The sequence below is a fragment of the Molothrus ater genome, chromosome 16 (assembly GCF_012460135.2).
Source record: "Molothrus ater isolate BHLD 08-10-18 breed brown headed cowbird chromosome 16, BPBGC_Mater_1.1, whole genome shotgun sequence".
Taxonomy (NCBI): Eukaryota; Metazoa; Chordata; class Aves; order Passeriformes; family Icteridae; genus Molothrus; species Molothrus ater.
The window spans coordinates 7,289,539-7,317,123 of NC_050493.2; the positions used below are offsets into that span (position 1 = coordinate 7,289,539).

General features: G+C 42.2%; 1 protein-coding gene across 2 annotated transcripts; it reads right to left on the reverse strand.

The window, feature by feature from the left end:
* EEF2K (eukaryotic elongation factor 2 kinase) lies at window positions 1–27,007 on the reverse strand. Of its 2 annotated transcripts, XM_036392616.1 has the most exons (19): window positions 26,931–27,007; window positions 22,230–22,550; window positions 20,394–20,444; window positions 18,565–18,665; window positions 16,946–17,006; window positions 16,092–16,129; window positions 13,769–13,940; window positions 12,493–12,642; window positions 10,854–10,986; window positions 10,061–10,188; window positions 9,472–9,673; window positions 9,136–9,188; window positions 8,321–8,392; window positions 7,478–7,540; window positions 6,075–6,209; window positions 4,886–5,074; window positions 4,391–4,515; window positions 3,643–3,821; window positions 1–3,019 (listed from the first exon to the last, which is right to left on the reverse strand). In XM_036392616.1, exons 2-19 carry the CDS (start codon window positions 22,470–22,472, stop codon window positions 2,910–2,912), a joined length of 2,205 nt encoding a protein of 734 aa, XP_036248509.1. In that variant the 5' UTR covers window positions 22,473–22,550; window positions 26,931–27,007; the 3' UTR covers window positions 1–2,909. The 2 variants fall into 2 exon arrangements, with proteins under 2 accessions (XP_036248509.1, XP_036248511.1); XM_036392618.1 differs by lacking the exon at window positions 20,394–20,444.
* Window positions 27,008–27,585: the final 578 nt, after the last annotated feature.

The window sequence follows — 27,585 nt, forward strand, 5'->3', positions numbered from 1 at the left end:
AAAAGTGACAAAAAGAACAATTTTATTTACTAGCCAGAATGAACCCAGACAAAGTGAATGAGAGGACTAAGTGATGCAGGCAAGCAGTATTTGCTGGTCTAACATACAAAGTCTTCCATCTCACTGTCCTTACCCAAGCAATATTCCCACTGACATCTGGAAACACTGAACCCAGGTAAGTTCTGGCAGGCTGAGCCTAAGATTTATTTTCACATTTTTAAAAAATACAGATTTTTATTTATTCATTGTGAATAGATTAAAAATACAGCATAAAGCAATATCATTGCAAAAGTCTTTAAAATATACAGTTTTTCCCTTCAAAAGAATGTCACAGAATAAGTTGTGAATATTTCTGTAAACAATTTCCATTTCCATATTATTGACAGTCCCATTTATTATATGGCTAAATCATCTGATACCTTAGGATAAAATGTAGTCTTCATCACCAAAAAGTAGTATTTGCAAACAAAGAATTAATTAATTTTGCACTGAGTTGTGTGAACATTTATATACCAGATCTACACAGAGCTGTCAGCAACTTTAGCAACTACTGAATTTAGCAAATTAAACTACACAAAAGTGTCAATAATACACTCTACATCCTTTGCATGCACATTTTGGACACTTTCAACCTCCTCCCTACATGGTTAGTGGTGTTGTCACACATGCTTCCTTCTCAAGGAAAATCCCAAAGATTTGGCATCACCACCTTACGAAGGGAACAAATCCTTTTGTCTGATTTATAGTTCCCACACTGTATAGGTTCTGCCCAAAACAGAATATTCAACTGTTTACAGAGGTGAGGGGCTTCACCTTCCATTGACAGCTGATACCTTAATGCTATGAACTGAAATACCAAAAAATGCCACATCCCAGAGAGGCTTTAGGCATCTAAAGCAGAACTTTGGCTAGGCACTGAAAACATCCATCTGAATTGCAGTCCTTGGTTCTATTTCATCATGTTAGGTACCAAAAAAATATTAGGTCCAAAAATCTGGTCATTTTAGTACCTCACTACCTAAGACCAGCAGAGATCTAGAATGAGACATTCCTCCATTAATGGGTGAAGAGCTTTGCTCTCACTCTCAAAACAAAAAGAAAACCAAAAAGGCCATGGGCACTGCTTTCCCACAACCTCTGCAATCTACAGCAAAAAGATGTTGCCCTGTGTTGCAAGGCTGCTCACAGCTCCAGCTGCCTGATGGTTACAGCACCAGCCAGAAGCACAACATCCAAGGGTAACTTTCCCCTCCCTCCTAGAAAGGATTCAAATTCTCCCTCAACCACCAGGAGTTCACCTCTTTCAGACAGTGGCAGTTGTTATTGACATCACCCTTGGATAATGTCTAAACAGCAATTCAAGATCCACTTGCCATAAAAAAAGAGAAAATGGGAGCATAATTTGATTCCAGTGACAGGCACTTGCACAGGAAAGAAGAACTGATTTCTGTTCCATGAACAGCTTCTGCATTTTACAAGAAACTAATATTCCTTGGCTCTGCATGAGAGAAATCCTGATCAATTCTGCATCATCTCATGGCCTGCTTAGCTTTACACCTGCCTGGCTGCAGTGGTGAGCATCACAGGTCATTCTGCACTTCACAGGGACTGCCCCTTGTGCACCTCAATTTATACCTCAGGACACTGCCAGGCCAAGGAGGCAGAAGTTTCCATCTCAAATCTCCTGCAAAAGAACTGTTAACCACAACCAAGGAACAGGAACAGCTTCTGTACTATCCACACAGATGGCACAGCAGCTTTGGAATAAAATACTGGATTTGAAGAAACTTATCTCTATGCAATGATAATTCAACCACCACCAGGTCTGTGTCCTCCCCTCACTGATTTGGATTAGGCAAAGAGGACACAAATTCAAGTGTTTTGGGGTAATACTGTTTTCCCTTTCTAACCAAAAACTCTTCTCTAAATAGTTTTTGCAGATAAAATACCATTTAAAAATATACTTAAACCATGTAAATTGTTTTCTCTACATAGAAATAGGTGAATCAACATCTCCTAACCTCTTCAAACATCCATCTGAAATGGTGGAAAACGTGTTCTCATTTTAAGTGAGATGATCTAGCTTCACTGAGATTTGAGATGCCACTGTAAAACTAACTTCAAATTACCCATATATTACAAATCTTGCTACTGTACATTATTGGACAAATACAAGATCAGTAGACTTTTATACAAATAAAATTATATATGGTGTAAAATGTGAAAATGAGAGAGGTAGCTGGATGCCTCACCTCATCAGGAAGATGAACAAATTTCTAATGCAATAGTGGTAATGAATAAAACATTCTACCCTGACTATCCTCACTACCAATCTGAATCATCTTCCCTACCCTTCCCCAAACTAAGGATTCCATCTGAAATTCATTTGAGAATAAGTGTCCAATAATGTCAGCAAATAGAATGGGACTACTTATTAGCATCAGTAGTGCATCTGTAAACTGAAAATTTACGTTCATGTGCAAATTTGGTGAGATACACCAAAAATGATCAAGAAATGCTGAGAATTTAGGAAAATGTTTTTCTGTATGTGGGGAGGAGAAGAAAAATGTAAACACACTGATCATTTGCTGTGTAAAAAACAGGACATGTAAAACCTAAACAATAAGGCCTCGTTTTCTTTTGTCAAAAAAACTAGGCCCCTCAGTTCTAACAGTAAAAAAGTATAAAAGGTTCAAGTGTGTGTGTATTACAGCTTTAAAACACAAACAGAAGTATGCTATGGCACCCTACATACTACTTACATTTAGATTTCTACCCTCAAAAAAAATTATAAAACTAAAATATGAAAAAAAACCAACCTGGTAACATCACATAAAAATACATCTTTGTAGCTGCAAATGCAGCAAGTCTATAACAAATTTATACACAAGAACTGCTTAATTTCAGTGTCATTCTTCCATCATTGCCCAAGCCTCTTCTGCTTTCTGGTAGTACTGATTTGCCAGTCTGCCCTTCATGGCTTCCATGGCTGCTTCTGCTGCTTCTGTGTAAAGCTCACCTAGAGAGGAAACAGCATCAGTTTTGTTGACAGAGTAAAGAAAGAATATGGCTTTAGCCTGAAGCAAATAAAGGACAAAGGGAGAAATGGAGGTCAGACTGCAGGGTTGGATGTATGGGTGTGTTTTAACAGTGTCAGAGTTACACCAGCTGGGAACCTGGCCTCTGCTCTTCAAATTATACAACTGGCTGCTGGTGGCTCCCCAATGGATCTGAAAGGACTGCAAACAGGACCAGCCTGGAGGAGCCCCCTGGGACTCCTACAGGTTACACAGCAACTAAGAGACTGTTGTGTAGGGCCTGGGAATCATGGGTGTAGCTCAAACTACAAGCAGCAACCTGCAGCTCAGGGGAGTGACCCAGAAGAGCAACCTCAGAGGGAGTGAAGGTTGCCTGGCAGTGACTCAGTGTGCTCAAGATTGGACCTGGCACCGCCATGTCTCTGCCAAGATCTCTTCTTCCACTGTTACATCCATCCTTGTTACACCCAGCACCATTAAATCTGAAGGTATTGACACTCTCTATGTTTTTTGACACCTGAAGCAAGAAATCTATTTTTGGGGTGCATGCTGGGGGAGAAGGGAAGGAAAAGCAAGACTACAGATAACAGAAACGAGGCCTCACCTGATCTCTGTGGATCCTTATCCAGGTTGAACCCTCCCATCATTAACATCTCTGCCTCCCTGGCCAGGAGCAGGTACCGGGGCTCATCCTGAGTGCCATCATATTCACCTCCCTCATCGTAGTCGGTCATGTTCAGCGCAGCGTTGTACCAGTGAAGTGCCTCCTTCCAATCCTGGGCCCTGAAGTCAAAAATAATTTCTGAGGATGGTTCCCTTAGGAAACAAATGTACTTTGCATTGGAGATTCAGCATCCCATTTTGTACTGGCTTTTCAGAGCCTTAATGCTCTCCAAGAAAGCAGATGTTCTCATGGAGACTCACTAACTGCACTACAACATTAGGTCGCCACAGCAAAATGAGGCTGGGGTCCCTTTATGCAGGAATTAGAGGAGAAAGTATCAGACTGAAGTGCTTTCCTGAACTCCAGAGTCTGAGCTTCATTATCAGCTGTATGGTTTTGGCATTTACATTTGTGAGAGCACCAACTTAGGAAAAAACCTCAAGTTGCAGAGTCTTGTTTCATAAATACTTTAAAATCAGTTATTTTACACACTGAGAATTCTTAGTGAAGTTCAATTAGAAGTTTAATGTTATTTGACAGTGGGAAATTTAAAGAGTATCACTATTGTGCAAATGAAAACTCACATAAATAACAAAGACATGCTAAAATACAAATGCAGAAAAATCATTGCCCCAGCCTTGCCTCAGTGAAGTAACACCAAGTTAATCTACTCAACCATGCACAGTACCTGTCTGCACCAAGATTTACACCTGTATCATATGCTCTTGCTACCACAATCATGGAAGGCCGGTCTCCAGCTTCTGCTGCTCTCAGCAAGTAATTAAATCCTTTATTTCTGTTCTCCTTTGTATCCTAGTCAAGAAAACAAAACCTTTAAAATGCATGCTTCTGAAACCATCCCTTTACCATTAAATGCAGTTTCTCAAAGTCAGCAAGTATTTAGTATGTCTGAGAAATTGGCACAGCCACAAGAAACAAAGCAGCTGAACAGTAAAGGTGGCTTCAAAAGCTTCCCAAAGGCATGCAGGAATTTGCTGGCAAAACCAGAAAGAGGCAACATTTTTTTGCTGCTTTGTCCAAATCCTTAATTATGAAGTAATCTATTTTCTCTGAAGAGGCTACAGAACACCTAACTACAGTTCTCGTTCCATCTCCATTTCCTGCTATTCTTATGAGATTTTTACAATGGACCACAATTCTGCTTTTTTGGCACCTTCCATACCTCGAGAGTGACCTCAGACAGAATGTGATGTGGCAGCTGAGAGCACATGAGGCCCAACCCAACGATGGCTTCCAGCTCCCCACAGTCTGCAGCATGCTCCAGGTGGAACAGGGCTGACTCCCGATCCCATTCCTGGTCCTTCTCACAGAAGCGCCCGCCTTCATGGTAGCGAACCATGGCCAGGTGCACCTGCACACAATTGCACAGGAGAGACACAGCATGAGGGATCTGATGCTTCAAATCTGACACAGCACCAGGTAGGGATCTGATCCTTCAAAAGCCCTCTGTTCGTACTTTACCAGGTCTCAGAGCTAAGTCCTGGGGTAAGAGGAGGCTCAGGGGAAACCTTAGCACTCTCTACAATTATCTGAAAGGAGGCTCTAGCAAGATGGGGATCAGCAACTTCTCCCAAGCAGCTGGTGACAGGTTGAGAGGACATAGCCTCAACCTGTACCAGGGGAGGTTCAGGTTGGACATCAAGAAGATTTCTTCATGGGAAGGGCTGTTAAACATTGGAATGGACTGCCCAGGGAAGCGGTGGAATCCGAGTTCCAGAAGGTGTTCAAGAAACAACTGGACATGGCACTTATTGTTATGGTCTGGTTGACAAGGTGGTCATTGGTCAGAGGCTGGACTTGATGATATAAGAGGTCTTTTCCAACCTAAAATATTCTGTGAAAAACAGGTTTCTTCCCACATCAAAAGGTTTGAGAACACCTAAGGCTCCCTGGATATTCAGTAAGATTTACATCATGTTTTCGGAGGGGGCTTAAGGCCATACAAAACCCCTTAATTCACATTTCATTATCTGGAATAGCCTGGAGTAAGAGAGTCAGTCAGTCCATGCTCCCAGTTTCCAGGAGTTCGGCTTTGCCTGTGAGCAAGGTATGTGGGTCAGGCACAGCCACCCATCCCACTGCATCCTCCCTGTGTGACACCTCTGGAAATGCAGATTAACAACAGCAGGGCTCTTCCCAAAGGAGCCCAGAAGCTGCAAGGCCAAAAGCAAATGGAATTCATGGGTTCCTGAACTCAGATGTCCCTTATACAACATGGGTAGGTGACAGAAAGGTATAGAGGTGTTGTTTTCAACTGCACAAATAAATGCAAGCAGGGCAACACCTCTATATAAGTAATAAATACAAGATGTTCCTTGTTGGATAAAACAGTATCAGCAGACCCATCCTACCTTTCCAAGGACTGACTTCCCAATTTTCTTTTCAAGTTCTAGTGCATTGAGCCTCTGAATTTCTTGGGCAACACAGGATGGTCTGTGGATGTGGACTCTGGAAGAATTGTAAAGATTCCACTTCTCCACACTGACCTGAAATACAAAATACACAATTATTTATATTCAAAATTAAAATTCCCATTCATATAGATTACCATCAAGGAATCAAAGCCTCTATTAATATTGTTACCTAGTAGTAAATACTGTATTTTAAAACACAGCTTTCAAAAGTCATGTTAGTAGCTGAATAATTGGTTATTACTCTTCATTAAAGAAATGGAGTAAGCCCCTCTATTTCTAATCCGAACATCATCACTTTGAAGAATCATCTCAACGTTCTGAATCAGAAGAAGTTACTTACACAAATAAGCAACTGAATAGTCACACTGCAAGCACTGAAGTTACCCATGCACAAAAAAAAAAAAAAGAAACCCATACTTTTCTGCCCAGAATTTCAGTTCCCAATACTTTAAATGTAGCTTGCATTCTAGAACTCTAGAAAAATGATATGTAACCATGCAGAAGACTACAGGCAGATACATGCACTGGCATTTCTCAGGAGGAGCAACCTAAATGATGAAATTTTTGAACATAATGGGTCGGTGGGAAACAGTAGCTGAAAATAATCCTATCACAATTAATGTCTTTGCAGGTACACAGAGCAAATACAACAGGAAAGGCTGCTGGCACAGAACTTCAGTCTGTTAAAGCTGTTTCAATTTTCTGAAACAGGAATATATAATAATTAAAAGGAAATTCTGAAAATCGTATCTAAATAAATTATTAATTCTTGTCAAAGCTGTTTTTTCTTTCCTTTCACAGTAGTTATTTGTTTTAGCTAATACCCAAGACCAATTAGCACAGAAGTTATACTTTCTAAAAGCATACAAGGTCTGTTCTTTCCTAACTCAGTTAGGTGACAGCAGCTCTCTTCACTGTGTATCTGTTTCACATACTGTGTGTTTTTAAGAAATCATACAGGATATGATTTCAACTACAGAACAACTACATACAGGATAGAATTCCAAAAGTAAAGTGTAGAAAGGAAATATAATTTAGCTGGGTAGAAAATAAATTCACAGAACTGTAATTTTTTTTTTTGAAAGTGAGAAACCCACACATAATCACTAATTTATGACAGAGGTGACAATTTGTTTCACAGTACTTCTTTCACAAGAAAACAAAGACAAAATATAAAAGGAAATAACAGAGTGGTAAGTTGATATTAATAAATATTTTCTGTAGCTGAAAAGGAAGGGAAACCAACATCTGGTTTAGTGATATGGTTAGGTGGCAGATGAGTGGAACAAAGGACAGGCAGAGCAGCAAACTCAGTCTGTGAACATTTCTGCTTTATTTACCCTTGCAGAGCTTCCCAAACTGTCTTCATCAGACTCCTGCCTCCGGTTGTTGTTTGAATGGCCCTACGTTGATGTAGAGATTTGCATCATTCATTTTGCAGCAACTGATGTGTGCCAGATATGCCTCTAGACTATTCCTACCTTCCAGAATTAATAGTGACAGTGAATTAATGAAGACCAAAACTGTTTCCACTGGATCCATTTCCTTCAGTGATATCACAATGTATTAAGACTCATACCAAAATGATAAAGAACTTGGCACACGTGGGCTTTAATCCCATAAGCTGGAGATGCCATGACAAATACCTTGCCAAAGGAGGTGACAAGGTATCTCTAGAAGCAGTATTCTGTTTCCTGTCTTCTAATTAAATATCTTAAGATCTCCAGGTCAAAAAACATTTATTTAAAAATTTTAGAGGAGTAAGCAAGTAACCCCTAGGAATTCTAAAGTTCCATATTATTACCTGACAACAACATTAAGTTCTGTAATATTTCAAGCCATACAAAGTAGAGAAGGTAAATTGGTCTGAAAGTAGATCATATTCATGGATTCCACATGACAAGAAGATGGTTACACATCCTAAATGCAATATGTAATACTTTAAAAACCCACATAACAACATCTAATCAAATACGATATTTGAAATTAAGCTACTCATTACAAATCATCTTTTTCCTGTAAGAGTGTCATTCCCAATATGAATAAGTAATTTTGCAATGTGGAGGAATTTCTTTGTTTCCTCTGTTTTCAAAGTCTAGATCAGGATCAGATCTAGATAAGAAAGGATATAAAAGAAGATTCTTCTACAAAAGCAGTTTAAGTATGAACAGACAGGTTCTTACCCTATGATCCAGATCTTCTGTCTCACTTCTCTTTTCACTGGGATATCCACTGTCTCCACCATTTTCAAAATCCTACAGAAGTCAAGTACAGAACAGCATTAGCATTACACACTTGGTAAGGACCTCAGCTAGACATTTCTCACAGGGCAAACAGTTTGCTCTTTAAATGAAAAATACTGGATGGTTGTACTGGATGAAAATACTCCTTCTACCTCTGTCAGAAGGAGCAGGACTTAATGATAAATAAAGTGATCTAAGATTGTCTTCTCCCTTACATACATTAAAACAAATCAAGGACTTTCATATTTTATCAAATCAAGAATCCACTAAATATAGTTTTCAGCTTCAGTGATAAACCAGTAACTGACAGCCCCTGGCACTAAGGCCCAGCACTGGAAAATGCCCATTGCAAACTTCCTGCACCTCCTCAGGCAAGGTTCTCTAACATTCCCTGGTACCAGTATTTGCAGAGACCTAATCCACAGGGATTCTTTAGCTTTAATACCACAGCAGCTGGGACAAGCACCCAAGACACAATATGCAGGCAGGGGAACAGGCACATGCTTTAAGTATCCATTAAAATACAGCAGATGCAAATAAATTTCTGGTGGCAAAATAATAAATACTAAAATATTAAGATAAAATGTTCTTCCTGTACTAGAAACAGCAAGTGCACAGAGGTAATATGATCTGCAACAAGAGAAATAGGCAGAGTACCTTTATGTGCTTCTACTGAACAAAACCTTTGGGGAGTTTTATAAAGATACATTTTATTAGGCAACTGCAGCCTCATTTTCTGTTGGAAAGACACTCACCCTTTTGTTGTCAAGCTGATCCAAGTTATCTACTTCACTGAACACAGGCCAATCTAGGAGACAAAAAATACTTGCTGTTATTATAAGGATAACATGCTTGAGGAAAAAGCTCTAGATATCATAATTTTATTGCTGTTTTTTTCACAGAAGCATCTGTGCATTAATTATCTACATAGAAGTATGTTCAGTTTCACTTCTGCTTAAAGAGGAGCACTACAAACTGTTCTGGACTAAGTCAATGCTGTTGAGCTTAAAAACAAAGTAAGACAAAACCAAAACAAGACAAGTCCAATGTTCAGGAACCCCCCAGAGGTGATGTATGAGAGGCTCACTCACTAAGCACGTCCACCTTGTGGCTGTGAGGGGTTGCAGAGGAGGGAGAGCAGGGCAGGGAGTCAAATGCCACATCACTCATGCTCTCATCCCCGGAGGTTTCCGACAGGCGGAAGAGCAGGGGGGGGCGGCTCCCGGACACCGTCCGCACCCGGCTGCTGCCGCACTTCTCCTCCGTGCCACGGAGAATTGTTTGAGCAGACTCCTCGGGAAATCAACGAGAAAGTCCTGTCAATAATCCTTCTGTGGACTCTAAGCATGCTCTACAAGCCAGTGTGAATGTTTATTAGCAGTCCTCTATAAATATACACGGGTATCCAGAAGCATTTGCTTTGAAAAGTTCTACACTGCAGCAAAATATCAAAGCCTGACATTTTTACTTATTTAGGACTGAGTTTCATTCCAAGTGTTACATCAAGTCCCACTGCCATCGAAATACACTGAAACTGAGATCAGTTTGCAACAAGCATCAAATCAGGTTTGTGAGATCCAAAATTTATAAATTATTTCAGCATTCTAAGATCTACTTGGTCCAAAATATACACTGATTTCAAGGTTCCCTGTTAATTAAACTTTTTCATCAAACACTTACAAGCAATTTTTTATTATAATCCAAGGCATCTTTCTCTTTGGATGAAAGATCAAATGGTGCAAGCCCCATGCTTCTGCAGATGTTGTTGCAGAAATGAGAATGAAAGAACAAGGCCATACCTCGAACACCTAAAGCATAAAAAAAAAGTTAAGAAAGGGTTTACTCTAATATTATATTACAATTTACTTATTAAAAGCTGGAAGTCTCAAAGCTTTTCCTAAAAAGCCAAGAGAGAGAAAATGCTTTGTAGCACACAGCCTAACCCACTTCCATTTCAACACCTGTAAGAGCTTTTTACTCTCTCTCATGAGAGAGTGAAAGTACTGAGAAAAATCGTGGAAAGCTATGTATGAACAAGATATAACAAAAGACTGAGAAGTGTGTCTAAATTTGATCCTGCTTACAAAACTTGCAGTGTCCTATGAACAACTTCATATGTAGACACTTGGAACTTCAAAAATACATGATGCTTATTTGTCTGCATTCAGCTGTATCCACTCCTGCCATGTGGCAAGGAAACCAAAGGCCATGATTATTGTTCTCACAATGTAAAAACTACTTAATTACATTACTTGTTTAGGAGTAGGCCAGGAGACATGGGCCACAATCAGCTCTCATTTTAAGACTGTCCTTTTATGACAGCTGACCTGTACAGGATTCCTCACAACAGGACTTCCCCAGCTGTTTGCAAGGGAAACAGGAATGTGTCAGCTCACCCAGTGCAGTGGCTACTGGGAAGAGCTAGGAAGAAAAGAGAAGCACCCTTTAGTGAAACAGAATGATTGATTTTTACCTAGATTGCCATCTCCAAAATCTGTACCACTCTCTGTATGGATCTGAGGGTCTGTGTAAAGATCTCCAACTCCCTGGATATCAACAACAATGAGCTGGTGTCCTGAGCGCTCAAAGGTGAAGTGACTGAAGGCCTGGAAAAAACCACAGAAGATGTCTGAGAACACTCTCCCTTCATCTACTGGAAACAGCAACACAAATTTCCCTGTTAAAAATGGGAAGAGAAGTCTGATAACCCTATCAGTGAAATATAACTGGTATAAATATCATGATGAAAGCAGCAAGAGACCAAAAGCATGTAGTGTCCTGTCTCTCCAACCTGCTCCAACTTGCAGAGAGGATAAAAAAGGCAAAGTGAAAAGCAGCAGTGGGCACAGGCAGGGGAAAGGAGATTCCTTAATTTCTCATTTTTGTACTAGAGATTGTTTTCCACTACAGTCTTCACCTTAGGTAGTGGGGAGCTGGCTGGCAGAGAGAAAAACAGTGGGCTCTGCTCTGAAGCCAGTGCAGAATAACTTCTGTATAAACATTCAGGCTGTGCCTGTGAACCTGCAAGCTCTGCATCTCTGGGACACTGCTTCCTTCTGCCAACAAGCATTAGCTCTGCCACAGTTTGGAGAAAGAGCCCATAAATAAATGTGAGCATCCAGACAAATTCTTCTTCCCCTTTGAGTGATTCCCCTGTGCAACTGCTCTGTGCCTACATTTGTGTATCAGATAATGAAATGCACATTGGTGCTCTTGAAAAAACACGTTTCAAGAATCAGGTACAAAAAGCCCTTCTCTTTAGAATAAAGTTGAGATATTAGGAATCTTCTGGGAAGGTCTCCAAAAAAGTGTTGCCAGGCCTGGGGGAGGTGACTGGTGGTGATAGACAAACATTTTAACTGCAGCAAATACCAGGGAACATTTTGTTCCCAATCCGTGAAAGCACAGCACTGATTCAGTGCACAAGTGACAGCCCAGAACACAAATTCTCTGCTTACATTAAGCCTCATGACAAATACCTTAAAAATAGTGGAAAAAATGTAAAGAACAAAACTCCCAGGGCCCAGTAAAATACCTCTTTTTTATGCTCACCACTTTACATTTTTCAATAATATTTTATATTTATTTTACAAGATTCAAGAATCGCTTGAAATCTGTCCTTGTATTTCTATATGCAATCTCAGATTCAGCTATTCAGAGGCTGCAGTTAGAAAAACTGACACTTTTATATGGAAATGAACTAGATTTATTTACATGAGTTGGATACCAGCCACCTCTTGTGTATTACGTGAGGAACCAAAAGACAATTCACTACATAGTACATGAGAGATCTCTTCACTGCCTCAATCTGAAGAAAGTTTGAAACATTTTGATGCCTGCAGTTATAATTAGAGTCAAAGGGCTTAAGGTTTCCAAAGAGTATTAACCCTGTTCAACTCAACTGTAATCAACTGAAATCCAATAAAGAAGCACTCAGCGCCTGAAAGAGCAGGCCCCAAGTAAGGGGCAGACAAACTGCAAATAGAGAAATTCATCTGGCATTGTACTGCAGAGCCTGCAGTTTCCTTTCTTGGCAGTAATGCAAGACCTCTGGAGAGAGCCCAGAAATTCTCTGCAGCAGTTTCCATGGAAAGCATTAAACAAAGCCTCACTTGAGGAGTCAGACGAATGTTGTCGTCTCGCACAAATCCAGAATTTGAGTTGTATTTGATGTATTTGCCCTCAATGTAATGTTCCAGATGAAAAAGAGGCTTTCCAGGCCTGTTCTTCATTTCAATAATACAGGTCTGCACTATATCCACCTGGGGAGGGAAAGAAGATAAACAGTGACTAACAGCATACTGTCCTCAGATCAAAGTGTGTGTGAATCCTCCAGCTGGGAAAACTTTCCCAATGCAAGAAACTGAACAATTGCAAAGATCCTTCTGTTTAACAAGGGGGTGGGGGAAGAGTCATGTGCTTCACGAGTTATTGGAGGAATTCCATAAATTAAAAGCAGTCACTTCAAAACAGCTCACTTCTGCAACAAACCCTCTGAAAAAATTCTTAGCAAGTGCTGGCTTTCTATTTTATCTTGTGGGTACCTTAAGAGTACTCTGCAAAGAGTTTGCACCCAGAGAGTAAAACATACAATCACTACTGCACAACTCAAAGAAATGCATTTTCAGAGAAGGGCTGAGGGTATCTACTGTTCAGGTATCTCTGTATCCTGCCTCACCTTCTCCCTCTGTCTCACACACATTCCCAAAGCAGAAATCATCACAACTCTCACTCCATTTATATATTTTCTCCAACATGGCATTTAAAACTTCTAGATTTGTAGATTTCTCTCTGTGTGCTTCACTGTAGACCTCACCTTGCTGTTAGGAGCCAGGTAGTCATTAACTAACCCTCGAGGGGAGGCTATGCAAATATCCCCCATATCAAAATCACTAATTTTGGCCATTAAAATTGCTAAGGCTTCCAGCAGGTTTCCAGCTCTTTTCAAAAATCATTGCTAGTTACATGTTTGGGCAGGTGTAGAAGATTTAAGCATCCACCCTCCTGGAGCACTAACAGCTAAGTGCTTGCTGAGACTGCTGCTGGCAAAAAATTCTGTGACATCTCTGGTTATCACAAAAGCAGCTGGGCACACAACAAAGAGAGCAATACGAGCATCATTTTATTTTGGTTTTCAGTCAACAGCTAAGGACAGTCAGACATTCACAAACACACAGCCCCTAGTCTTGGAAATATAAAGCAATTTCTGTATTTACTCCATTCAAAATCAGCTATCATTTCACAGAAAACATAGAAGGGCAAAAGAATCTATCCAAGCATTTAAATGTGATGGAATGTGAACAAATAATTCCCTCTAAATTATGTCTGAAAACCAACCCAACAGAAGAACAATACTGCATTTTTGCTTAGCAAGATCTTTGAATGCACCTGTTTCGGTGGCTTGTGCCGGTTGTACTCTTCTCCCCAGAGTTTGGCTTCCATCTGCAGTCGGACATCCTCAAAATAAACATCCCTGCTCACACTCTCTATGTATTGCTTGGCAACGTAATTATAGGCACCTTTCCAGTTCTGAGTGTGTAAGAAGTTGGACAGCTTTTTTCTGAAAGATAAATCAATTGTTGGTGAAAGGAAACCCAAGGATTTTAATTCAATCTTTCCTATTTCCTTGCCTGCATGGACAGAGCCAGGCTCCAAGATGAGCATTACCCTCAGGCATTTACCAGGTATTTCACCTGAAATGTGAAGCACAGGAAAGGGACGAGGGAAAATGAAACATCCCATGGAATGGCTGGGATGTGCCAAACTGTTTGGTTTAGCTGCAGCTACTTGTGCTCTGAACTTTCTCCTTTTCTCAATTCCTTTCCCTTCCTGTTCCTCTCAAACCTGGAGTATGAAGGGCTGGTGCCTTGTCAATAACCTGTTCTAATGTCAACAATTATTTTCTGCAGAAATTAACAGGGAGTGGCCTTTCAAACATGAACTGAGAAACCTCTCCTGGGATAAAAGCAATCTGCTGCTTCTCCACACACAGCAGTGACTGCTCAGTAACCCACATACTCCCAAAAGGAAAACTGCACCTGACAGTTGTCATGATGCAGCTTTTCCCTTTTGTTGATGTGCAAATCTTTAACCCACAGATCCCTCCAAAGCAGGGGGGCTGAGGCATGGGGTGTGGTAGTGTGTAGCACAGGAAAACTTTGATAAGAAAGGATCTGCTGGCTGCCAACAAATGCATTAGGCAGGTGCTTTAATTAGTGGCAGCCCTCAAACACTCAATCCTTCCCCCTTGCTCTTCTTCCTCTCCCTGCCAAGAACTTGGTGCAGAGGTCTTGGTACAGGGGACACTCTACAGGCAAAGCAAATTCATGCTGCCTGTCCTCCTGTAGGGATGGGCACACAGTCACAGCAACAGAGGCCTTGGAAAGAATGAACAAGGAAAGGAGGTGGGAATTTCAGCCAGATCCCAAATCTTGCCAGTTCTTCAAGGAACACACTCCTCTGCATAAAACAAGCCAGCTCATGTTTTTCTAAAGTCAATATTCTCACAGTGGTTCATTGGGCCATGGGTAGTTGTCTAAAAACTTGCAGAGTTACAAAAATCTAGGAGAGAGCTCCAGATGGGAAATATCCCTGTACCACTGACACATATGGGAAACCCAACAGTAGAAAGCTGACATTCAAGTTATGCTTTTTTAGTACCAGAGGTTAAGGCAAAACTGCTAACAAATTTCTATTTATGGCATTACTCAAAATATTGTGTAATGGGGAGTTTGGTAAGTAACAACAACTAAAAGCAATGTCAGCAGCTGAGATTTGTTATTTCCTAGGCTTCATCCACCACTGTATCCAGCTGTCTTTGCAGGAACAGAACCACCTGCATGAACTGATACTGAAGTGCCAATGCCAAACTGGAGCAGTATGGGGTTACTTTTCTTCCTTTTTGCTCAAGTTCAAAACATTGTATTTCCATCTTTCAGGAGTGTCTATCTTTCTAGAGCTGAAACCACACATGAAGTGCAGTTTCTCTGGATTCCACATGTGGGAAGAAGGGGGAATGTTTTTAAACACACACTCCCTGACATTTTCCAGGAAACATTTATTTCCAGAGCTTGAAAGGGGTGGGGTAATCTCTTAGCACACACCAATTTATAGCTGGATGCTGATCCCCACAATAACATTTGATAACACTCTCCAAGGAAGGAAAAGTTCCTCCTCAGTCTTCCCCCACACTTTATCTTTCTGGGAAGCACAGCTGTTAGTGTTCAAGTTCTGCCTTACTCAGAACATTATTCTGGTATATGTGATGCAAAGCAAACTCTAGGAGGATAACCTTCTTCACCAGTGGAGGCTTTTCCAGTTGAGACTGCACCAACCAGATATTCTTTCTCTTTTCTGGGCCTAGCTACAGGCCTCAAGTTGGTCTCCAGGCTGCACACACCTATGAGCTCATATCAAATTTTAAGATATTTTAGCACACAAGGGACACAGAAATTAAAGTGGCTGTTACTATACTTTCATGAATATTTTGCCTCCCAGGGATGGTTGAAGTACAACACTCAGAGGACATTCTCCTCTCTGAACCCCACTCCCTGCAGGTGGAGTCACACAAACAGGGATAAACCTCTCAGCAAAGCCTTTTAGAAAGGAGTCGAGCTTTACACAATTTCCAATATATCTGAGTGAAATTCCAGTCACCACAGAAAAAAATACTGCAAGGAGGCCCACAGAGAAGAAGTGGGCAGATACTCACGTTCTGAAACACTCTCGCATTGCTCCACGGCCGAAAGGCTGGGGAAAAGAAGAAAACAAAAACCCAGCATTGCCATTTCCACAAAGTTCATTTCTAACCAGTAAGAGACACAACCATGACTTCCCCTTTATACCATGCAGAAAGCAGTTTTCAAACAGGCTCTGTAGAAATATTTCCTCAAGGAAAAGTGAAAATCCACTGGTAGTGTGGGTATCTGGGGAAAAGGCATTTGGATGAACTCCCCCTCCCCATATCCCATGGAGAAGAAATGGTATGTCTTTTAAATAAACTATTTAAATTCTCTCCCTAGCTGGGGGTCAGCTCTGTGTGACTGCCTACAGAAGCTTCACAGACTTCATGCTCTCTGCACTTAGGCTTCAGTATAGGATGTGCCAAAGAGAGCACCATCTCCCCAGATGCCAGATAGCCAGCAGCACAGAGCAAGGACACCCCAACACACAACCAACCCCAGGACTTAACTGGGAAAGGACAGTGCCCTCACATACAGAAAATCCAGTTAGTTTTCATTCTAACAACAGAAATTATTTGAAAGCACACAAAATAGGAGGACTACTGCCAGGCAGGGAAATTATGCCAGAAGGAAATGGGAGGGGTGACATGGAAGGGAAATCACTGGGAATGGAACAAATGTCTCATGTTGCTGACAGGGAAGGTCTGACTCCATTTTCTACTCTATTCTGGAGAGAAGGATACAAAGCAAAAGAGGTTGGTGAAAAGAATTACACCAAGACTTCAAAATTTCTATAAGGAAAACATCTTGCTGCCACTATTCAGGAACAGAAAGAAAATGACACACTTGCTGTTAGCAAACATGAGGGACAGTGTGATCTTACTTGAGAAGCCATCTTGATAAGGACTTCATCTTCAACCCAGTCCCCAGTAACAGCATTGTACCTGCAAAGTCAGGAGATGCATCTCAGAAGAATGCAAAGGGAACCCAAATCCTCCCATTTCCAGCACCTATCCTTCCTTATCTGTACCTGACTCTGGAAAGTGCTGCTGCCACTCCCACACAAAAGCTTCCAGTCTTCCCACTACACTCTGGCCCTCCTCATTTTGGGCAGGCAAGGAGAAACACATTTAGCTCTTTGAAGAGACACTGAACCCTCCTGTCAATGAGCAGACTCTGAAGCAGAATCTGAACTTCTGTAACACTACAGATCAGGCTTCATCTGCTTTGAAGTTAAACCTCCTCTGTGAGGCCTGGGCAGCACACTGGGGGCAGGAAGGGCCTCACCAAGCTCTGCACACTGGACAGGTTGTCTGTCCCAAACCTGTCCTTGCATAAGCCTGGTTCTGCCTGGATATTTGCCTTGGGGCTGTGAAGAATGTGAGCAGCACCAGCTGTGAGACACAGTGGGGCCAGGAACTGCCCAACACTGCACTGAGGGAGGAGCGAGTCCCTGCACAACCCTGTGATAATACAAAGAGTACAACTGTGGCTTCTCCCCACCCCCTGAACTCCCAACACAGTGAAAGCCAAACTGGGAACCACAGCAGCTGAGTCATCAACACATGATTGTTTCCAGCCTGGTTCCCCCAACCTGCACAGAGGAATTCATGCATGCAGACTCCCTGTATTCTCACTTATACATTATGTACCACCCCAGTTTGCAGCAAATAAAGAGGTAAAAACAAGAGTATCAGAGGCATCTCTTTTTAACAGGATATTGAGTAGCCCAAAACTAAAATTATCACTTATTTGTATTTTAAAAATATGCAAACTATTTCAGGACTGTGTGGCTGACCATGGACAGATGTAGGCTATGGGAAGAGCAGCACTGCATGACTGGTATGGGGTTGGAAGGGAGGCCTCCCCAAACACTGATGCTAAGTGGTGATTAACTGGCCTCTAACCCCTAACCCTTCCTCCCAGAAACCCGTGTCTGTAGAGGAAATATTTTGGCAAAGCTCATGTTAAAGCACTGAAACCAGTTTCAGGGCCAAACTCCCTTTTAGCACGTAGACCACACTGAGCTATTCTGGGCTTTATAAGGATTTAAATTCCTGCCACATGCAACAATACTGCATGGAGCAGCAGAATTGAAACTGCTATTTTTAGGAAAGTTGTGGAGGGTTATGTTGCTTTCTTCCCCAAACTATTTAAACTAACTATGCTTCCTCTTGGGACTAATCACCTTATTAGATTACATTTATGGCATTCACAAATCAACCAGAAAATACTTTTCAGCCTTGTTTCCTGTCTACACAGCGGAAGTCCTAGATACTGCTTAGGTGGAAGAGAAAGTGTGACAATGGTTTGCTGAAATGTTTATTTTTGATGATGTGCAGTATTTACATATTCCTGGTTGAGGAATATGTAAAGATTGAGTTAAGACCCACTCACTTTGGGCACCATGAAATTTCTTCAGCCAGATATTTACAAACTCAGCCCTTGCACAAACCAGCAGTCCTACTGAGTATCAGCATGCAAGGCAGAAGAGCCACAGACCTGTAACGAGTGGCATGCTCTGTCTCAACGTCCTCCAGATGAAATTCTGCCCAGGGATCAGGCATGTGCTTGGCTTTCTCAATAGCATGCTTCCAGGTTTCCTGAAGAAGTTATAGATTGGCACTTTATTTATAATCAGCAGCAGCTCACAAAACCAGCACTTTCTAGAGCCCATCAGGATCCCAATGCTATGGAGATGTGCAATTACCCAAGCCCCCAAAGCACTGCTCAGAGCAGGGACCAAGTAGTACCAAAGACAACTCTGACATTTTAATAATTTCAATTATAATGAAACCCAGCTCAGATATATAAAGCATAGATTTCAGTTCAACTTGCACCCTTTGAAGTTACTGAGAACAGAACCTGGCACAGTATATACCAGATACAATTTACAAAACCTGTGGTAATTTGCAGATTTCTCTAACATGCTCTGCAAATAGCAGTAAGGCACACCCAGATGATATTAATCCACCTTTTCTGTTTTGATTTTTAGCTTTTCATATGTAGCAGCATATGCTGGTTTTGCATGCATAAGAGTAAGTACAAAAAAGTCCATTGAAGATAAAATCAATATGGATAAAGTAAGAAGTTCTGTGAACCCCAGGGTCCCAGACTGTGCTCAGTATGAGAAAGAAGAAATTAGAATGTTGTAAAAATTGATTATTATAACAATTCCAGACAAGTAGCTATTTCAATGTTCACCAAGTCAAGAGTAAAATATCAAAGCAGTTTTCTGGAGTACAAACAGTCTCTCTCTACCAGTCAATTTGGATGCTTTACTCTTAACATTTTGTTCTCCCTCTCTTACATTGTGTATTTCCAAGAAAACAGGAGATATGATCCTGTGATGTGCCAAATGCCTTCTGCAAAGTGAGCAGGAGAAAAAGCACTCTGCACCCTGCCAATAAAGAAGTATTGAGCTCTGAGATATTATTACTGCCTCTCTGACTGAACTCCAAGTTTGCAAAAACAGTAACTTTTAAAATGTTGTGATTATTTTTTATCTTCAGGAATTAAAATCAGTCCTTTTTTATACAAAAAATACACTTAAAATTTGTGTCAGCAATGGCATCAAGGAAGTTTTTGAAGCAGCTAAGCTTTAAATGTTCGTTTTTATTTGAATTTCAGATTTAACCATGCATACCTTGCAAACAATTTAAATACTCCCCTTTCTGACAATAATGACACAAAATGAAAACAATACTACATTAAAGAAAATGACTTTAAAGGACTTGTTGAGAAAGATTTTCTACATGTTTCCTAAGAAAATGAAGTTGCCTCAGGTCATGCAATGACAGCTCATATGGAGCTGAGAATTTGCATACCTAAATACCTATGAGAGAAATAAGGAGAGACAGCAACAAGAACTTCTTGGTTGATCAGCTGTATCAAATCGTCCTTGGGTAGATTCCCTCTCCAAAAGGTGATTTGTGCTCATGTTAGATGATAATTTAAATAAGTTAATTACTTGTGCTTGATCTTTTGAGGTGCTTTGTACAAAAGCCATATCCTAATTGTCAAACAAACACTAGTTGGATTTCATGGAAATGGTGCTAACAGTGCAATTTTTCTCCTGCTGGAGGCATATGGCTGCCACACAGTGAAATTTCAGGGTAGAGAACACAGGATGGGTATTATTCCATTTAACAGGTACCTCTTCTAGTTTTGACTTGATGACTCTTATGGGCTGAGGCAATCATTCCTCCCAAACAATAAAATAATGAACAAAAAAAAGTCCATAAAAGGAAAAAAAAACCCAACAAAACCAAACCAAAAAAAATCATAATGCATCCATTAGATATGGTGTTGACATTTTCTTTTGAACCTACCCGACCATGGTCAACCACAGAGCCATGCTTAGAACGATGTTGTGTGTCATTCTAAAGGATCCATGAGAGACATGAAAGTAGGAAAATACATGTGATAAGACAAATGATTGACAAAGAGTACTGGTTCTCTTTGTTAGTAAAAAAAAAGAAACAAAAAACTTCCAGTTAAAAGCCACTCTTCAATTTATATTCCCAATTTAAGTTCCTTCTTAGAACATCTGTGAAGAAACCTATTGAGGTAAGTTGGTAATTTTTTAAATTAGAAAGTTATTTATTAAAAGGGTATTGCCTATTAACTAGTTAATGAAACATTGCTGAGTCTGGTTTAAAGCAGAGAGTTAAGTTCTCTATCTGGCTCTGCCTTTCATTATCAATGGCCCACACTGCCTTGCTTCAGCCTTGAGGTCAGACAGGCAGACTCTGCTAGGCCAGGCTGTGGGGTTGGGATGCCATCAGCCCTGCCTGTCTGCTTCACTGTGCTGGAAATCACCAGCCCTGCAGCTGAAACAGGAGATGGAGAGTGGCTGGCTCCACATCTCAACACAAAGCAATTTATCTGTGATAGAACCTACCATTCCAAACTAGACATTCTAGAGACCAAAACATGGGTACAAACATCCTGCAGAAGCAAAATGACAGCTTAGGAAGGAGGAAATAATTGCAATTTCTGAAGTCCTTATCAGTTTTATCTCAGAGCACATGACTCAGAAATTGCACTGCAGACCCAGAGGCAAGTGTTTAGTACATGTTAAAATGTGCACACAAATGAACACTAAGCTCTCTACTAAGTCTTAACTTGCTTAGTTTAGCATACACCAACATCTGTCCCATTTCTATACTAAGCTTTTGCTCCTCACCTTCCTTAGGCCTATGTACCTTTTAATGTTTCTATTAACTAGCTTGGGCAAAAATGTTCCTGCAGACAAGCCAGCTTCACTTTCAATGTGTTACTCACTATGTTACCTGACTGAAATAAACCCCAGTATTTTTTCACAATTGAAGCATGCATTAGGCATAACCAAGATTTTAGAGTATCTATTAAATAAATGTTAATATCTATAATAAGAAATGTGTTCATAAAACACATTAAATGTAGGAAAATCTAAGAGACATGATGCCAGTTTAGCATGTAAACACAAACAACAGAACACAAACTGTTTATTTAGATATGTAAGTTACAGAGTGGGTGTCACTTGAGGCTCCATTGCCTGGCCTGACCTGTGTGAAGGGAGCTGAGTGAAAAAGGACACACTGCCAAGGAAGCACCAGCTACAGCCCCTCTGACCTCCCTGCAATGCTGTAGCTGCTGTTCATCCCAAAAAGGTCAGATACAGCTTGGGCACACTGTCAGGAGCTACTGGCAGTGTGATGCCTCATGCCCCAGCATGACAGTCAACGTGTCAAAAGCTCCCTAAGAAGGAGCTATAACATAAAAACTTATCCTTATAATTTTATAATTTACAATTTTATTTGTCCAGCTAAAAATATCACAAATTAGCAAAATTCATAATAAATTATCTTCTGACAGGCCCCAATTTTTCTTACACCAATTGTATTTTCTTTTGAATCTCCCAGTCAACATACTGCATTGTAAATGGTTTGATCCTAATGGCAGTGAATTTTCTCCTGGACTGAGTGGAGGAAGATCCCCCCACTGAACTGAAAGGGACAGTAAGCAATTCCATGGCAGTGTCAGACTATTGGCTTAATGGAATTAACTGCAGGTCTGGAAAAAACAGATGAGTATCTTAATTGAAAAGTGTTAGTTACAAGAGATGAAGCAGTTAGAAAATGTCTCATGCCAACTAAGTAATGAAGACTGGAGCCAATACTCACCTTAAAGCTAAAGCTTCTGGGAGAAGAGCTTGAACTGTACTGCTCAGCTTTTGCTAAGCTGCTGTAATAATTGTCTACTTTGGTATTGGCAGACTTGTTAGAAACTGGATCATCAGTTATTGGACAGATAAAATAATTGTCTTCATCATCACTATCAGCATCAAGATAATTCCCAGAGTCCACTGCAGTTGGTCTGGCATGATCAATCCCTTCCATACGGAAAATCAGGTCCTCGTCTGCCATGTTTGCAGGAGGCTGGTTTAACTCCTGCCAGGACTGGAACACCCACTACTCCAATGCACATGCAAACAGGGGGAGAAGCTGGGTGAGAGGAGAAAAGGAAAAGGTTGTTATTAAAAAAACAAATAATGCATGACACTGAGACACTGACAGAAAAGAAATATATTTGCATCTGGCTCTGTAAAAGTAATCCTCAAGTACCTACGTGTAGTTTTGAACACCTCTGCTAGAGCTGGTGAGAAGCAGCATTCTGGTTTTAAACTGCTACAGGACAGAGAAGAGGAGCTTGGTAATCTCCTCCTCCAAATGTCTTTATTCTTCCTTATATGAAATGCTGAGTTTCACAATCTGGTTTTAGAAACTTGAGAGAGTTTTACCTCAACTACCACAGACAAATTTTCAAATCTTTTCAGGACAAGTCTTCTCAAGCATATTCTGTACAAATTATCAGTCAAATGAATTAGAGAGTATTGTAAGAACAACACAGAAAAATTTTCCACAATACACAAGACTTAAGATGGCTTTTAGCTTACATACAGCCAATGGGCCACAGGTTGCTGAAAGTGTGGCACACTGCAGAAAAATGAGGTGGAGGAACGACTAAAGCCCTTGGAAGAGGTGGAAGTTTACACAGATACTCTGGAAATACTGGCACGTACAAAATAGAGGATTAGTGAGAATACTCAAAATTTGGCCCTGATGCTGGCTGAGCAACGGGATTTAATTTAAAACAGACACTTCTAAGTGTCACATTGTTTAGTTCTTCACCCACCCAGCAAAATCCCACAGCTAGTTGAATAAAACAACCACACACAAAGGTATTCAGTTTTGCTTTACAGTTATTCCTCAGCCCTTTGCATTTTCAGTTTTCTTTCTGCACAAAACAGGAAGATGAATGCACTGCTACAGAAGCATTCATAGCTGCTGACCTCACTCCCCAGTTACTGAGAAAGTGGTCACCACAGAAACAGTGCCTTAACACGAGGCAGCTTTCACCAGCAGCATTATCCTGCTGGTTACTGCTCTTCTGACGGGGACAGCATTCCCACACTTCAGGCAGCAACACAGCAACTCCAGCACTCCACGAGGCAGCAGCTGCTCTGGAACACCCCTGCTGGAGGAGGTCTCAGCCAGCTCAGCTCAGCTCACCTCACCTCACTCTGCACTGCAGCAGCTCTGGAGGGCCCACCCGCTCCTCCAGCAAAGACCACGGGGAGCTGTCACTTCTGGGAAGGGGCAGTAGCACACACCTGGCAGGGGAAGGTGTCACTGCACACACACACCTGGCAGGGGGAAGGTGTCACTGCACACACACCTGGCAGGGGGAAGGTGTCACTGCACACACACACCTGGCAGGGGGGAAGGTGTCACTGCACACACACCTGGCAGGGGAAGGTGTCACTGCACACACAGCTGGAAGGTGTCACTGCATACACACACCTGGCAGGGGAAGGTGTCACTGCACACACACACCTGGCAGGGGAAGGTGTCACTGCACACACACCTGGAAGGTGTCACTGCACACACACCTGGCAGGGGGGAAGGTGTCACTGCACACACAGCTGGAAGGTGTCACTGCACACACACCTGGCAGGGGAAGGTGTCACTGCACACACAGCTGGAAGGTGTCACTGCACACACACACCTGGCAGGGGAAGGTGTCACTGCACACACAGGTGGAAGGTGTCACTGCACACACACCTGGAAGGTGTCCTCAGCTGCCACTGCCGTTTTTACTGTGATCATCTCACCAGCGTGCACTGAGTGCTGGAGAACCCCCACAGCCTGTCACAAGCAGCCAGCAGCTGTCACACAATGCCCCAAGGACGTGACTAATGCAGGACATGCCAGAGTACTGGACAGCCCCATTACCCCCCGTGCTGTCCTGCACTCCCTTCTGCTCCTGCTGTCACACACATCAGCAGATCCATGGGGCTCAGGACAGTTTGAGAAGCAGCAGCAATGAGGGTTTGTGCAGCAGTGACAGCAAACATTTTGTTTCTGTGACTTGTGTGAATGAAATATCACCACACAAATCAATTTCTATTTAAAGCTAATGGTGTTTATGAAAGTCTCTTGGTTTTTCTTGGAACCATAGTTCTTGTAAAGTACTTGTGATGTTTACTTTGGGAGTGTATGTACCAATAATCATACTCACATAAAATGCTACTTAGAACAGAATTCAATAACCACATTTTGAACTATACAAACACTGCTCTAAACCTCACAGTTTGCTTGACAAAAAGCCTTATAAAAAGCCTGAGCTTCATCCCAAGAGTTATATTCTGTGCTTCTGCATTATAGCACAGAAGTTGTACTTTATAGGAATTTCTGTTACTACTGCTGATGTGTTTTGATCATTTAATCTTTAATATCCATTACAGAAGTGTTCTAAGGCTAAGCAACAAGGAGAGTGAGACTGCACTAAACCAAGCCTGCCAGCCTGCATTATCACACACAACCTATAATTTTAACTACCCACTCCAACCCACTTTGAAAATTTATTCTGTTTTTTATCAACCTTGTACTATATGATTCAAAATGCAGATAATTTAAAATACAGTTCTTAATCTGCTCTACTCTGTATTTATTTTTGTTTTTCCAATGCCTGTTTCAAGTATTTTTCCTTCTCTTGCCTTTCTAACCAAGCGCCACACGGCCAGGAGGGGCAGGTGAGTGGCAAGGACAACATGCAAATATGGGAACACAGATAAACAGCAGGGAAAATTCACATCACAGGGCTGTTAAAGCATGGCTTGTTTCTTGTGGGTGTCTGTTGCTACAAAGCACTGCTGGGTTTAGTGAGACTCTTGGCCAAGGTTCTACAGTGGCTTCAGCATCTAAACCTGCCTTAATTCAGCCCAAAGAGCTGAGTGATAGAAATACTACTGTCAGCAAAAGGGGACAACTGGAGCATCTCCATTTCCTTCCATTTCACTGTTTCAGCTCAGACACAGCCCCCTGCAACTCCTTAACACAGGACAGGCAGGAACTGCTCTGTAACAGAAGTCCCAGCTTTTCTTGTGGAGAAGCCTTAAAGCAAACATGACCTGGCTCTCCCTGGTATAATACTAAATCCCTTTTGGTTTAATACCATATCAGTTAAAGCCATTTAACAGGATACCTTTAGGAGAAACAAACTGTTTTTTTCTTAAAAGAGAGAAGTCACCTTTCAGATTAACATTCTTTTAAAGTCCAGATTCAAAATTTAACCTAAGCAACTATACAGACTATGCACCTTAAAAAGTATTATCACCTTTATGATATAGACCCAAAGCTACATAAACTTGTCCAGAACAACCCCACTAGCTATGTTAACGTCTGTAGCATATTGCAGAACTATGTCCTTTCCAAATACCCAACTGACCCCTGCAAAGTAAATGTCTGTTCTCATCTGCACCACACACTGCAAGAAAACAGGTTTAGTGAGTCCAGGTAAGGGCTGTGATAAAAAAACAAGATAAAAAAAATCCAGATACACCTCAACTCGCTGTCTATCTTTGAAAACCTTGTCTTACCAAAGACAGATTTCTGATGAGAAGCCTTTAACACAGGTCCCTTCCAGCATATCACTACTGCAAACACCATGGCACAAATCCCATTCAGTTTGCCTGCAAGCACAGCTGGGATAATTATTTTATTAGTCTGAGCGTTAGAGAGCAACAATGCAAAATTCATGAAGCAAAGGGGTGAGTTCAACTGCACCAGCTCAGAATACGAAGCACTTGAGACAAAACCCTGTGCAAGGAAGCACAGCACGGCTTCAAACACACCAATGGCTTTCAGAGCTGCAGGCGGTGAGCGAGGCACAAGAACAGCCCTTCCCAGTGAAATCCACCCTGCTGCCAAACAGCAAATAAACACTACGGTAAGAGCATCCAAAACACGGGGGTTGAAAAGGACACAAAAGGAACTTCCAAGACAACTTTAAAATATCCTTCCATTGCCATTAATAGATCTGTCATTTCAACTGGCTTTAAATACTCTGCACAATTAGCTATCGCTGACTTTTTGTAGGCATTTGCTCAGTTCCCCACGTTGTTAATTAACTCCATGCTTTATGCGCATTGAGGTATTTGAAGAATTCTCCGAACACGAACCGTCCTGGAGCCGTCCCAAGCTGTCAGGGCGGACTCAGCCCCGCACACAGCAGCTGTTCCACGGTCACAGACAGCACCCGGCACTTTTCAACAGCCTAAGCACCAAACTATGCGCACTGTCGTGGAAACATAAATGGACGAAACGCCAACCTTCAGGCGTGAGCGCAGCACTGCTACCTAATGCCACAAATCAGGTTATTTTTGGGCCCGTGCAGAAGCTTGCCCGCCGGCCTTTCGCAGGCTCTGACCACCCCAGTGATCGTCATTTTCCGCAATTAAAAACGCCCTTCCCGCCGCGGGCGGCGCTGAGGCAGCTCCCCACCGCCGCCGGGCCAGGTCCCCGCACCGCGACGGCACCTACCGGCTTAGGAGAGCCCGGATCCGCCGTGCAGCCCGGTACGGAGCGATCCCACAAGACCCGCACCGCGCTCCAGCTGCCGCCCTACCACGGGAAGGCAGGCGGTGGGTGGGAGGAGAAGCCGACCCGCTGAGGGGAGGGAGGAGGCGGGAGCCGGGCAGCGTGGCCGCCCCTCACCGCCCGCGGCCCCAGCAAGGCACCGCCTCCCGCTCCCTCAGCGGGCGCCTGGCGCGCCGCCTGACAGCGCTACGGCGCCGGGACCCTGCCAGGTGCTGTATTCCAGTGACAAAACCGACCGAAATCGGAGCAGAACCCCCAGCTAACACCGTTAGGTATCAGCGATGGGGAATCCCGGGGCCAGTGCGGACAGGAAGGAGAGGGGGGTGTGCAGGTCTCACAGGAGAGCCACCCAAATTTGCTTTCATTTGTGTTCGCGTTGGGCACGGAGATGAAAGGAGGGGCTGTCCTGGGCAGGTGCTCCCATGGGTGCTCCCCCTGCACGGCCGCCGCCCCCCGAAGATCCCAGCCCTGAGGGAAGGCACAGGGGAGCAGCGACCACGGGGCCTGTCTGCGCTTCAGGTTGGTCTTTGGAGCTAAATTAAATCGCACTATTGCACATTTCTCCATAAGAAATGGCAGTATTATGCACCGGATTTCA

Bases quoted from the DNA above. Each gene is read 5' to 3' on its own strand.
- EEF2K (XM_036392616.1), bottom strand. From the start codon at position 22,472: ATGGCAGACGAGGACCTGATTTTCCGTATGGAAGGGATTGATCATGCC. The intron at 10,987-12,492 runs GTGAGGCTTTGT...GGTTTTTTCCAG, and splicing joins ACATTCGTCTGACTCCTCAA to GCCTTCAGTCACTTCACCTT. The intron at 9,674-10,060 runs GTAAGTGTTTGA...TGATTTCCCGAG, and splicing joins ATTATAATAAAAAATTGCTT to GAGTCTGCTCAAACAATTCT.